The sequence below is a fragment of the Tupaia chinensis genome, unplaced genomic scaffold (assembly GCF_000334495.1).
Source record: "Tupaia chinensis unplaced genomic scaffold, TupChi_1.0 Scaffold000523_1, whole genome shotgun sequence".
In the NCBI taxonomy this organism is placed as follows: domain Eukaryota; kingdom Metazoa; phylum Chordata; class Mammalia; order Scandentia; family Tupaiidae; genus Tupaia; species Tupaia belangeri.
The window spans coordinates 2086583-2099230 of NW_006160036.1; the positions used below are offsets into that span (position 1 = coordinate 2086583).

Genomic DNA, 12648 nt, shown 5'->3' on the forward strand with positions numbered 1-12648 from the left:
GCTGGACTCCCACGTAGTCGACCGCGGTTCGCATCTCGGACCCAGTGGCTTAAAACTCACGTCGGGTGCGTGTGCGTGCATGCCCAAGATCCCTAGAGGAGAATGGAGGAGAAGGGATTGCGGTGTGACCATCCCCCCCGGCGGGTGATTTCTCGCTTTCTGTCTCTATGTCTCTCTCTGTGCTCTGGCGAGCACACGTGGTCTATAGCAAAAACTTCTCCAAAAAAAAAAAAGAAAGGAAAAGAAAAGAAAAGGAGAAGGGATGGGAGCATGGCCATTCCACTTTGGGTATGCTATGTCACTTTCCCCTGCCTCTCCATTTCTCTCTAGTGAGCATACACACCCTATAGCAAATATTTCTAAAATATTTATTTATTTATTTCCATTTGTTATAATAATAACTATTATTATTATTATTTTAATTTAACCGGAGAAAGGACAGGAAAGCGAGAGAACAAGCCGCCAGGTCCAGGACTTAAACCACAATTGGCCATGTGGGAATCCAGCACCCTTTACCATTATACGACCTGCTGGCCCCATATAGCAAATTAAAAAACAAAATTATAGTCACTCGATCCATCAGCAGATTTTGGCAGACAGTTAAATTGTTCAGATGAACATTTTTATTTAGGTTAGAAGCTGCAATTTATGAATAGTGGTGTTGAGTCATTGAAGAAAGTCATGATACATTTTTGCTTAGAAAAATGCTCTGTGATGACTTTTCTGACAACCGAATAGTTCAGAGAAACAGTGATGTGATTAATAACAAAATAGTACCCCATCACCCTTCAGTAATTGATTCAACATAAATTATTAATGAGGTGGCACTCAATCCTGAGTGTAGGTGAGTATAGTACATTTAAAAAATATATATTGGGGCCAGCAGATGGTGTGGTGGTTAAGGTGCTGGACCCCATATGGCTGATTGCAGTATGAGTCCCATATCTGGCGGCTTGAAGATCACTCCAGGTGCATGTGCACACATGCCTAAAATCCCAGAAGGAAGATGGAGGAGAAAGGATTGTGGTATGGTCATTCCCCCCAGGGGAATTGTATTTCTCACTTTCTCTCTATGTCGTCAGTGAGCCATGCACCCTATGGTAAAAATCTAAAAGTAACCAAATAAATACACACACATGCAAAAACATGCACACACACACACAATCATTACTTAATAGGATCTTTAAAGGTGGGCCTTCCACATGATTGTTTTTGGAAAGCTTTATAATTAATTTAATGGACAGTTACAGTGTGCCAAACTCTGGATAGAGGTGATAGTTTATGGAGCTAATAGTCTAGCATGCTAGGGAGAAAAGCAAACAAATACAATTATATTAACTTCCATATAGTATATGTATGTAAATTTCCTATTGTATGTATAAAATTACATAAAGGGAGCCAGCCAGTGGCATAGTGGTTAAGGCAACTGGATCTCACATGACCAACTACCTGGGTCTAGTCCTGGACTCAGAAGCTTGGGAGGAAAAACAAAAAACAAAAAACAAAAACAAAAAAAACAAAAAAACACCAAGTTTGTGTGCATATGTGCCCAAAATCCTGAAAAGAGGGAGAAGTGGGGGAGAAGGGATTACAGTGTGACTATCCTCTGTGAGGACTGCTTTCTCACTTTCCCACTCTGTCCTTCTCTGGCAAGTGCATGTACCCTCTTACAAATTAAAATGTGTGTGTGTATGTAAAAGGTACTGTGTATCTGTAGTAGATGTGTGAGTAGAGTACAGTGGACTCAGAGGGAAGGGCATCTAATTAAGACTGCTCAGGGATCGTTAAATTCTGCTATATCTTAAAGGACAAATAGAACTAAATCAGGCAAAATGGAGTTTAGAATAAGGTCATTCTAGGCAAAGGGATTAGTGTATAAATATTCTTCATGAAGAATATGATTTTTCTGGGGGAATTAAAAATTTGATGTGATCAAAACAAAATGTATACATGAAGAAGTGGTAAGATTGAGGTTAGGAAGCTAGGTAAGGTCTCTTTTATAGAGAGACTTGTGTGTGTTTTAATGAAAAATAATTAAATTTTATCCTTGCTACTTTTTGAGAGCTTTAAGCTTCAGTTTAAGCTTCCAATGATAGATATGAGTAAAGAGGAAGGATAAACATATAAATAATATACAGTGAAGCAAAGGACCCAAAAGAGCTGGGGTTTTTTTTGTTTGTTTGTTTGTTTGTTTTGTTTTGTTTTTTTAAGAATTATTTAAGTTTTGGGACTAGAGGGTGGCATGGTGGTTAAGGTGCTGGACACTCCCACATGGCTGAAATTGGTTTGAGTCCTGGACCTGGTGGCTTGCTTTCTCACTTTCCCTCTCTCTCTGTGTGTCTCTCTCTGGTCAAATTAAAATAAATGATGAATAAATAAAATTTAAAAAATAATAATTATTTAAGTATATTTACTTACTCATTTGTCCATTTAAAAAAAAAAAATTTGACCAGAGAGCGACGTGGGGAGAGCGGAAGTAAGAAAGCAAGCCGCCAGATCTGAGACTTGAACCACTGTCAGCCCTTTGAGGGCTGCGGTTCAAGTCCCAGACCTGGTGGTTTGCTTTCTCGCTTTTCAAAAAAACTTTTTTTTAAAAAAAAAAAAAAAAAAGAAAGAAAGAAAGTAAATAAATAAATCTTTTTTTCTGTTTCAGGTTTCTGATTTGTGTTTATTTCCATGAATATAACACCCCCCCTCTTTTTTTGGCAGTTTTAAGCAGGTGGAGTAGAATGAGAATTGAAAAGGGAATAAGTTAGTTAAAAGGGTTGGAATTTAATGGGAGATAGAAGGAAACAGGAAGATGAGAGGTAGTGGTGTGGTAGTTAAGGCGCTGGACATTCCCACATGGTCGACCACAGTACAAGTCCTGATCCTGGTGGCTGACTTCTCACTTTCCCCATCTCTCTCTGTATCTAACTCTAGTCAAATTAAAACAATAAATAAGTAAATGAATGGATAAATAAATAAATAATTTTAAAAAAAATAAAAAGAAAAGGAAGAAAAGCCAAAAGATGGAAGAGGTGAAAGGAAAGAGAGGAAGCAGATATTTGATGTTCTCTCTAGAGACACTCAGTGGAAAGACGGCCTAAAGTCAGAATTCACACTGTGCTTTAAAAACATTTCTGCTGCTTGGGGCCGGCAGGTGGTGTAGTGGTTAAGGGTGACCATGGTGACCATGGTTTGAGTCCCAGACCTAGTGACTTAATTTCTCACTTTCTCTCTCTCACTCTGTCCTTCTCTGACCATATTTTAAATAAATAAATAAATAAAGTTAAGTAAAATAATTATTTAAAAAAAATTTCTGCTTCTAATTGTTTTAACAATGACCAGGCCAGCCAGGTGGCGATAGGTTAAGGTAACTAGATCTCACATGGCCAACTGTGCAGTTCAAGTCTCAGACCGGGCAGCTTGAGAAACACCCTGGGCATTTGAGCATGCGTACCCAAAATCTCAAGAAGGCAATGAAGGAGAAAGGATTATGGTGTGGCCATCCCCACTGGGGGGTGTGATTTCTCATTTTCTCCTCTCTTTTTCTGTTTCTCTGACAAGTACACATGCCCTGTAAAAAAAACTTAAAAAAAAAAAATCTAACAATGACTGTTTGGATCTGTTTTTCTTTTTTCCTCTCTTTCTTTTTCTGTTTTTCTTTTGAGTTTATTTCTTTCTTTCATAAGAGGCAGAAAGACAGGCAGTTCCAACAGGACCCTCATGCCGCTATCTACCCTCAGTCTCCGCTGCCTGGGATCACAATCTCAGCTGGCTGGAGTCACAGGCACACCTGACCTATGTGCTCAGGGAGGTCCCAGGACAAGAACCCAGAATCGTTCCCATGTGGGTCTGATTGCGTTACCTCTGCCTTTTGACCCCCTTGCGTTGGGTCCTTCTTGTTTGTTTTTAAAGAGATGAAAGAATTATCCCTCTGCATTTTTTTAAGCTTGCTATAGGGCACATGCACACTCCAGAGAGAGAGGGCAATAGTGAGAAATCACCACCAGGAGATGGCTATGCTGTCATCCCTCTCCTCTGTTCTTCTCTCTTAACTTTGGGCATGCACACACACCTATTAAGTTTTCTTAAGAAAATCCTGACAAAAGTGTTGGTATGATCATTCCAATTTTTTTTTTTACTATCTCTGCTTTCTCAGCACTTATCAACCTCTTTTTAAATGTTACAGTAGTAGTGGTTAGTTCATCTTTGTAATTGAAAAAAAATTGTTTTTATTTGTTAAGGGGCATGTGTGCTTGCCAGAGAAAAAAAGATAAAGTGAGAAAGCATCCCCTCCAGGGAGGATGACCATGCCACAATCCCTTCTATACCTGGGATTTGGGGCACACATGCACATGTGCCCTGCATGTTTCTCAAGCCACCAGCTGTGAGACTCAAAACATGTAGCCTACCACGTGGGATCCAACTACCTTAACCTTCATACCACCTGCTGGCCCTGTATTTTAATTGTTAACTTTAAGGTATCCTAGTTCAGAGAGATACCATGTTGTAAATGAATTATTTTGAAGTGTATTTGATCTGTTTTTTTGTATTCAGGTCTTATATGTAGATTCTTAAAGATGCCCTCAATATACCACCCAGCTACCACTCATTGCCTCAGAGGTCTGGTAATGTACAGTAATAGCATAGCATAGCTGACATTTTTTTTTTGTTTGTTTATTAATATTTTATTTGTATAAAGGACTTAAAACAGGCATAAATGATTTTTTTTTTTGAGAGGTTTTTGCTATAGGGCACGTGCGCTCACCAGAAACAGAGAGACAGACAGAAAGCGAAAACTCACTCCCCAAGGGGGGCTGGCCACACCACAACCCCTTCTCCTCCATTCTCCTCTTGGGATCTTGGGGCATGCACGCACATGCGCCCGGAGTTGAGTTTAAGCCACTGGGTCCAGGACTCGAACCACGGTTGACTACATGAGAGTCCAGCAATATAGCCATTATACCAACTACTGGTCCCCATAAATAATATTTTTAAAACTTTGCTAGAGAGTGCACATTCACCAGAGAGTGACAGAGGCAATCCCTTTTCTTCCCATTCTCCCTTTTTTTAGGTTTTTGCCCACTATATTTATCAAGCCACAATGTCAGGGACTCAAACTGCACAGATGACTGTGTGGGATCCAGCCACCTTAGTCACCACACCACCTGGCCCAGGTATAGTTGACATTTTAAAGGTTAAGATTATGGGACTTGGGGTCAGCAGGTGGCAAGGTGGTTAAGGTGCTGGACTCCCATGTGGCCACCCATGGTTCTAGTCCCAGACCTGAAGACTTCCTTCCTCTCTTTCTCTCTCTCTGTGTCTCTCTGATCAAAGTTTTAAAAAATAAAATAAAATGGGGACCAAAAGGTGGCATAATGGTTATGTTACTAGACTTCCACATAATCAACTATGGTTCAAATCCCGGACCTAGTGGCTTAAAACTCACACCAATGCACCAATGTATGTGCATGCATGCCCAAGATCCCAAGAGGGGAATGGAAGAGTAGGGATTGCAGTGTGGCCATCCGCCCGAGGGGTGATTTCTCATTTTCTTTCTCTCTGTCTCACCAGTGAGTGAACATGCCGTATAGTGAAAATCTCTCTTTCTTTTTTTAAGAATTATTTATTTATTATTATTATTCAAATGGAGCAGGAGCAAACAAACTGCCAGGTTCAGAACTTGAACCGTGGTTGGCCATGTGGGTGTCCAACATCTTAACTACTACACCCATCACCTTTAAAGTAAATTCTTTAAAAATAAATAAATTAAATTAAATTAAATAGTTCTTTTTAAAAAATGCAGGACCGGCAGGTGGCATAGTTTAAGGTACTTGAATCCGACCATGGCCGACCATGGTTTGACTCCCAGACCCAGCGGCTTGAAACTCACGCCAGGCATGTATGCATGCATGCCCTCAATCCTGAGAGAAAGAAGGAGAAAGGACTGTGGCGTGGCCACCCCTCCTGGGGGGTGATTTCTCGCTTTCTGTCTCTCTGTCTCTGTCTGGCTGGTGAGCGCACGCACCCTATAGTGAAAAACCTCTCAAAAAAAAAAAAAAAGATAGTGCAACGGGGGTCAGCAAGTAGCCTAGTGGTTAAGGCTCTGGACTCTCACACTATCGACCACAATTCAAGTTCCAGACCCAATGGCGGCTGCTTGAAACTCATGCTGGGCACATGTTTGTTCATACCTGAAACCCTGAGAGGAGAATGAAGGAGAAGGGATTACGGTGTGGACATCTTCCCTAAAGTGTACTTTCTCACTTTCTCTCTCTCTGACTCTGTCTATGTCTCTGGCAAGCACATATGCCCTTACAACAAAAATCTCTTCAAAAAATTATGGTACAAGTTTTCCTTTAAATTTAACCTTTTAACAGGGTTATTTATGTAATTTTATTTAATTTGCTATCAGATACATGCTCACCAGAGAGAGAAGGAGAAGGAAAGTGAGAAAGCAAACCACCAGGTTCAGTACTTGAATTGTGGTTGACCATGTGGGAGTGCAGTGGCTCATCGACCACACAACCTGCTGGCCCTTAAATTTAACTTTTTTTTCCTTAAAGATTTATTTTATTTAATGTTTATTTGTTTATTTAAATTTGACGGGAAAGGGACAAAGTGAGAGAGAGAGGGAAAATGGAAAAGCAAGCCACCAGGTGTAGGTCTCAAACTGGCGGTCAGCCACGTGTGAGTCTACCACCCTCAACCACCATGCCACCTGCCAGCTCCCCCTGCCCCCAATTTAACTTCTAAAATAAAGTATTAAGACAAATATAGGACCAAGCTCATATGTATTTTTTGATCTGGTGTAAGGTGCATGTGCTAGCCAGACAGACACAGGGACAGCGACTCAGACTCAGAAAGCACCCACCTCCCCCCAGAAGATGGCCACACCACAATCCCTTCTCTTCCATTCTCCTCTCTCAATTTTGAGAATGCACACACAGACACACACACACACAGCTTATTTTCCAAGCTGCTCTGTCTGGAACTCAGACTGTGCCGTCAACCATGTGGCATCTGTCTTAACCACTGTGTCACTAGCTGGCCCCCAAGTTCCTATTTTTAACTTTGTATGACTCATTTGTTAAGAAAATTAAGATGACATATAATAAATGAAAACTTCATCTTGGGCATTTATCCATGCCTATGCCGCTGAACTCCCATGTAACCAACTGCGGTTCGAGTCCCAGACCTGTTGGCTTAAACTAACTCCAGGCGCATGTGCGTGTGTGCCCAAGATCCCAAGAGGAGAATGAAGGAGAGCGGATTGCGGTGTGGCCATCCCCCCTGGGGGGTGATTTCTTGCTTTGTATCTCTCTGTCTTTCTCTGTTTTTCTGGCAAGCACACACACATACCCTGTAGCAAAAACCTCTCAAAAAAAAAAAAAAAAGAAAGAAAGAAAAAATCTTACCAGAGCTATTAAAAATTATTGTAGACTTTTTGTTGTTGTTGTTCTCTGCTCTCTGTTGGTGTAAAGTCGCAAAATAAAAGAGGTTAAATTCAGGGATCAACAAAGACAACTCATATAACTGGATAATTACAAGTTGATTTTAGGAAAGAAATAAGTGTTGTAGGTTCTTTTTTATGGAATGTTTATGTATACCCACAGCTCAGCCAGCGGGAGTGCCGGAAATCCTAAAGAAAAGCTTGCATAGCTGTTCAGTGAAAGGAGAGGAAGAAGTGTTTTTAATCGGCAAGAACTTTCTGAAAGGAACTAAAGTTATTTTCCAAGAAAATGTCTCTGGTAAGTAGGCATGTTGGTGGTTTAGAAATGGTTGGCATGTTTCACTTTGTTTTAAAGGTACACTCATAGCTACAGAGTAGAAAAAAAATTCAAAAATTTAGTAAGTAAACTGTTTTTGTTTTAATCAGATGAAAATTCTTGGAAGTCAGAAGCTGAAATCGACATGGAATTATTTCATCAGGTATAATTTAAGCCTTTTTATTATTTGGTTATTTACTTTCTAAGCAGTTTTGTTTTGGTCTAGAAATTTCAGAATCAATAGATTAAATTTCCTTTTCATATTTTTCCTTTTTATATGGGATCAATATTAATCATTTAAAATTTATTTAAGTTATTTCAACTGAAATAGAATTATTCAACTGATGATGAATAGTAAGCATGACCTGTTCTCTGTTTTCTATTCTTTATTTATTTTTTATTGCCAGAGGCTGCATGTGGTGGTCAGGAATGAGGGTGGGATAGGAGGGAAACACCCTACATGAAATGTGGTGGTGCAATCCCTTCTCCTCCCATTCTTCATACAGAATCCTAGACATGCTCACACTCACTCTGGGAGTATTCTCGAGCCGTGGGGCTGGGACTTAACCATGGTTGACCATGTGGGATCTGGCTCCACATGTACAGCACTTAACTGCTGCCATACTGGATCAGCTCTCTAATTCTTTTTTTGTTTTTTGGAGAGATTTTTGCTATAGGGCACGTGCGCGCACCAGACAGAGAGAGACATAGAGGCAGAAAGCGAGAAATCACCCCCCAAGGGGGATGGTCATGCCACAATCCCTTCTCCTCCATTCTCCTCTCTGGATCTTGGGCACGCACGCACATGCGCCCGGTGTGAGTTTTAAGCCACCAGGTCCAGGACGCGAATCGCAGTGGACTACGTGGGAGTCCAGCGACATAGCCATTACGCTAACTTCTGGTTCCCTAATTCTTTTCTTTTTTTAAGTTTACTTATTTTTTCCATAAACCAGAGACAGACAGGCAGAGAGAAAGCACCCCTAACACGATCTTGATGCCATAGTTAGTCCTCGGTTTTAGCTGGCTCCAGGTCATGGGCACACATATACCTGGCACATTCTGGAACCTTCCCAGGAGTGTCAGCCTTGCAGAACATCACATTTTACCGCTATAACACTATTAACGTCCCCTGAGCAGTTCTCTAATTTAAAAGATTAAGAGAGCATTAGTGGGGACCAGCAGGTGGCATTGTGGTTAGGTCTCTGAACTCCCACATGGCTGATGGTGGTTAAAATCCCAAATCCCGTGGTTTAAAAATCATGCCCTGTGTGTGTGTGTATGTGTGCATGCCCAAGATACCAGGAGGAGAATGGAGAAGAAGAGATTGCAGTGTGGCCATTCCCCCAGGGGGTGATTTCTCATTTTCCCTCTCATTGTGTCTATCTTTGTCTTTTCCTCTCTTCCTCTCTCTCTCTCTGGCAATCGCACGTGCCCTGTGGCAAACATCTCTGGGGAAAAAAATAGCATTAGCAGACATTACCATTGTTAATAAAGGGAACATTTCTTTCTAATATTTATTTTGTCTGCAGATTTGTATTATCTTAACCTATTATGTAGTTAAATCAAAGTGAAACTAATATTTTTTGAGTACCTGCTGTGTACCAGGTATTTGTTTCCTAAGGCTGCTTTCTTGTGTTTAGAAGCACTGGTCAAACTTGTATTAGTCTTTATTCGTAAGAATTCCACATGTAAGGACCAGCAGTTAGAGTAATGGCTATGTCACTGGACTCCCATGTAGTCGACCACAGTTCGAGTCCCGGACCCGGTGACTTAAACTCACACTGGGCGCGTGTGCGTGCGTGCCCAAGATCCCGAGAAGAGAATGAAGGAAAAGATATTGCGGCATAGCCAGTCCCCCTGGGGGATGATTTCTCACTCTCTGTCTCTCTGTCTCTCTGTCTTTCTGGCAAGCACACGCGCCCTATAGCAAAAACCTCTCCGAAAAAAGAAGGGAAGAAAAATGGAGTATCAATCTATAGTCATTTTATCCAAAAAGTTTGTAATTCCTTTGTGGGTTTTTAACTTGTTTTTATTTTTTATTCCTTTGTGTATTCAGAAATGCAATTTAAAACCTACATCCAGTATATTGTCAGATTCAATGCTAAAGGCACAGCCAAGACCTCCCTCACTTCAGACACCATCGACAAGTTCAGAGGTCCCTAGATCACATTCCCTTTTGAAAAACTACCTTCAAACCCAGGTTTTCCCATTATCCCCTCAGATATGATTATTTCTAGAATAATTCACAGAATTCTGGAAAATGCTATACATATGATTATAGATTTATTACAATAAAAGGATACAAACCAGAACCAGCTAAAGGGACAGAATCATAGGACAGAATTTGGGAGCATCCCCATATCAAGCTTCTATCATCCTCAGCAATGCTTTATCCTCTCAGCACAGTCACATGTGACAGTACACAGAGAACTGCTAATCAGGGATGGTTACCCAAGCCTTTAATGTGCAGGGCTTTGCTTTGTTTTGTTTTGTTTTAGTTTTTGCTATAGGGTGCATGTGCCTGCCAAAGAGAGACAGAGAGAGAGGGAAAGTGAGAAATCATCCCTGAGAGGGGATGGCCATACTGTAATCCCTTCTCCTTCATTCTCCTCTAAGGATTTTGGGCATGTACACACACACACACACACACACACAGCGTGAGTTTTAAACCGCCAGTTCTGGGACTTGAACCACAGTCAACTACGTGGGAGCCCAGTGATGTAACCATTATGCTATCTGCTGGTACCTGCACCGTGGTTTTGAATAGCTGTCAACTGTGGGTAACTGAAACCGTGGAAAGCAAAGCCAAGGATGAGCGTGGGGTGAGGGTTACTATAAAATAGCTCTTAAAATTATGGTTTTAACTTGCCATTTCTTACAGAAATGTATATTAATATGTCATCATTTCCCCTCTCTCCTCCCCTTTCCTCCCTCTTCTCATTTCCCTTCCACTATCCTCCCTCCTTTCTCACTCCTCCCTCACCCACCCATCCTTCCCTCTTCCCCTCCCATCTCTTTGAGGCATAATTAATATTTTTTAAAAATTAAGAATTATTTATTTAATTTTATGTATTAGTATTATTATTATTACTCAGTTTAACAAGAAAGAAACAGAGAGAAAGCAAGCTGTCGGGTTCAGCATTCAAACTGCAGCCAGCCATGTAGGAGTCCAGCACCTTAACCACCATGCCACTTGCCGGCCCAAAGCATAGTTATATAATTTTTTTTTAAGAAAGAGATTTTTGTTGTAGGGTACATGCACTTGCCAGAGAGGTAGATAGAGAGAAATCACCTCCCAGGGGAGATGGTCACACCGCAATCCCTTCCCCTCCAGTCTCCTTTTGGGATTTTGAGCATGTGTGCATGCACTCATGTACATAGTGTGAGTTTTAAGCCACCAGGTCTGGGTCTCCAACTGTAGTCAATATGTGGGAATCCAGCAACATAACTGTTATGCCATGTGCTGGTCCTAGCATAGTTATATATATTTTTTCCTTTAGTTTCTTTCTTTTTTTTTTTTTGGAGAGATTTTTGCTATAGGGTGTGTGTGCTCACCAGAAAGACAGAGAGACAGAAAGCGGGAAATCACCCCCCAGGGGGATGGCCATGCCGCACTTCCTTTTCTCCCATTCTCATCTCAGGATCTTGGGCACGCATGCACATACGCCCGGTGTGAGTTTAAGCCACAGATCTGGGACTTAAACCATGATCGACTACATGGGAGTCCAATAACATAGCCACCAGCTGTTAGTCCCATGACATAGATATATTTTTAAAATACTTTTATTCAGGGCAGTATGCTGGCTAAAGAATTAAAGATTAAAGAATATCTTAAAAAATAAAACATGGTGGGGACCAGCAGATGGCATAATGGTTGTGTCGCTGGACTCCCACATAGTCACTCCAACTTTCTATGTGTGCATGTCCAAAATCCTGAGAGATGACTGGAGGAGAAGGGATTGTGTTGTGGCCATCCCCCTAGGGGGTGATTTCTTGGTTTATGTCTCTCTGTTGAGCGTATGCACCCTATAGTAAATATCTCTTGGGACCAGCAGTTGCTGTAATGGCTATGTCGCTGGACTCCCATGTAGTTGATCATGGTTTGAGTCCTGGACCCAGTGGCTTAAACGCACACCGGGCAAGTGTACATGCATGCCCAAGATCCTGAGAGGAGAATGGAGGAGAAGGGGTTGTGGCATGGTCATCCCCACTTGGGGGTGATTTCTCGCTTTCTGTCTCTCTCTTGCTTTCTGTGTCTCTCTCTGTCTTTCTGGTGAGTGCATGTACCCTATAGCAAAAACCCCTTAAAAAAAAAAAAACTCAAATAAATAAATAGATAAATAAGACATGGTGAAATGCCAAAAAATGATACTTTTTTTGGTAGCTCTATCTAAAGGTCCTGAGATTTTTTTAAACAAAATATGTAAAAAAAACTAAATGGGACCCAGCAGGTGGCATTGTGGGTTAAGGGCACTAGACTCCCACGTGATCAACCATAGTTTTGTTTTGTTTTGAGAGGTTTTTTGCTACAGAGCGCATGCGCTCGCCAGACAGACAGAGAGAGACATAGAGACAGAAAGCAAGAAATCACCTCCCGGCGGGGGGATGGTCACGCCGCAATCCCTTTTCCTCCATTCTCCTCTCCTCTCGGGATTTTGGGCACGCATGCACACGCGCCTGACGTGGGTTTTAAGCCACTGGGTCCGGGATGTGAACCGCAGTCAACTACGTGGGAGTCCAGCGACATAGCCGTTACGCTAACTACTGGTTCCCAACCATAGTTTGATTTCCAGACCTGGCAGCTTGCTTTCTCTTTCCTTCTCTCTCTCTCACTCTCTCACTCTGTCCCTCACTGGTCAATTTAAAATAAATAAATAAAGTTAAATAAAAAGTT

The 12648-nt window shown here is 41.4% G+C and overlaps 1 protein-coding gene across 1 annotated transcript in view; it reads left to right on the top strand.

Moving 5' to 3' along the window:
* Positions 1–12648, top strand: part of NFAT5 (nuclear factor of activated T cells 5) — a 171258-nt gene that overhangs the window by 135769 nt on the left and 22841 nt on the right. Inside the window, exons 7-8 of the mRNA XM_014591022.2 lie at positions 7602–7736; positions 7865–7917. Coding sequence (XP_014446508.1) covers positions 7602–7736; positions 7865–7917 — 188 coding nt within the window. The remainder of the gene's footprint in view (positions 1–7601; positions 7737–7864; positions 7918–12648) is intronic.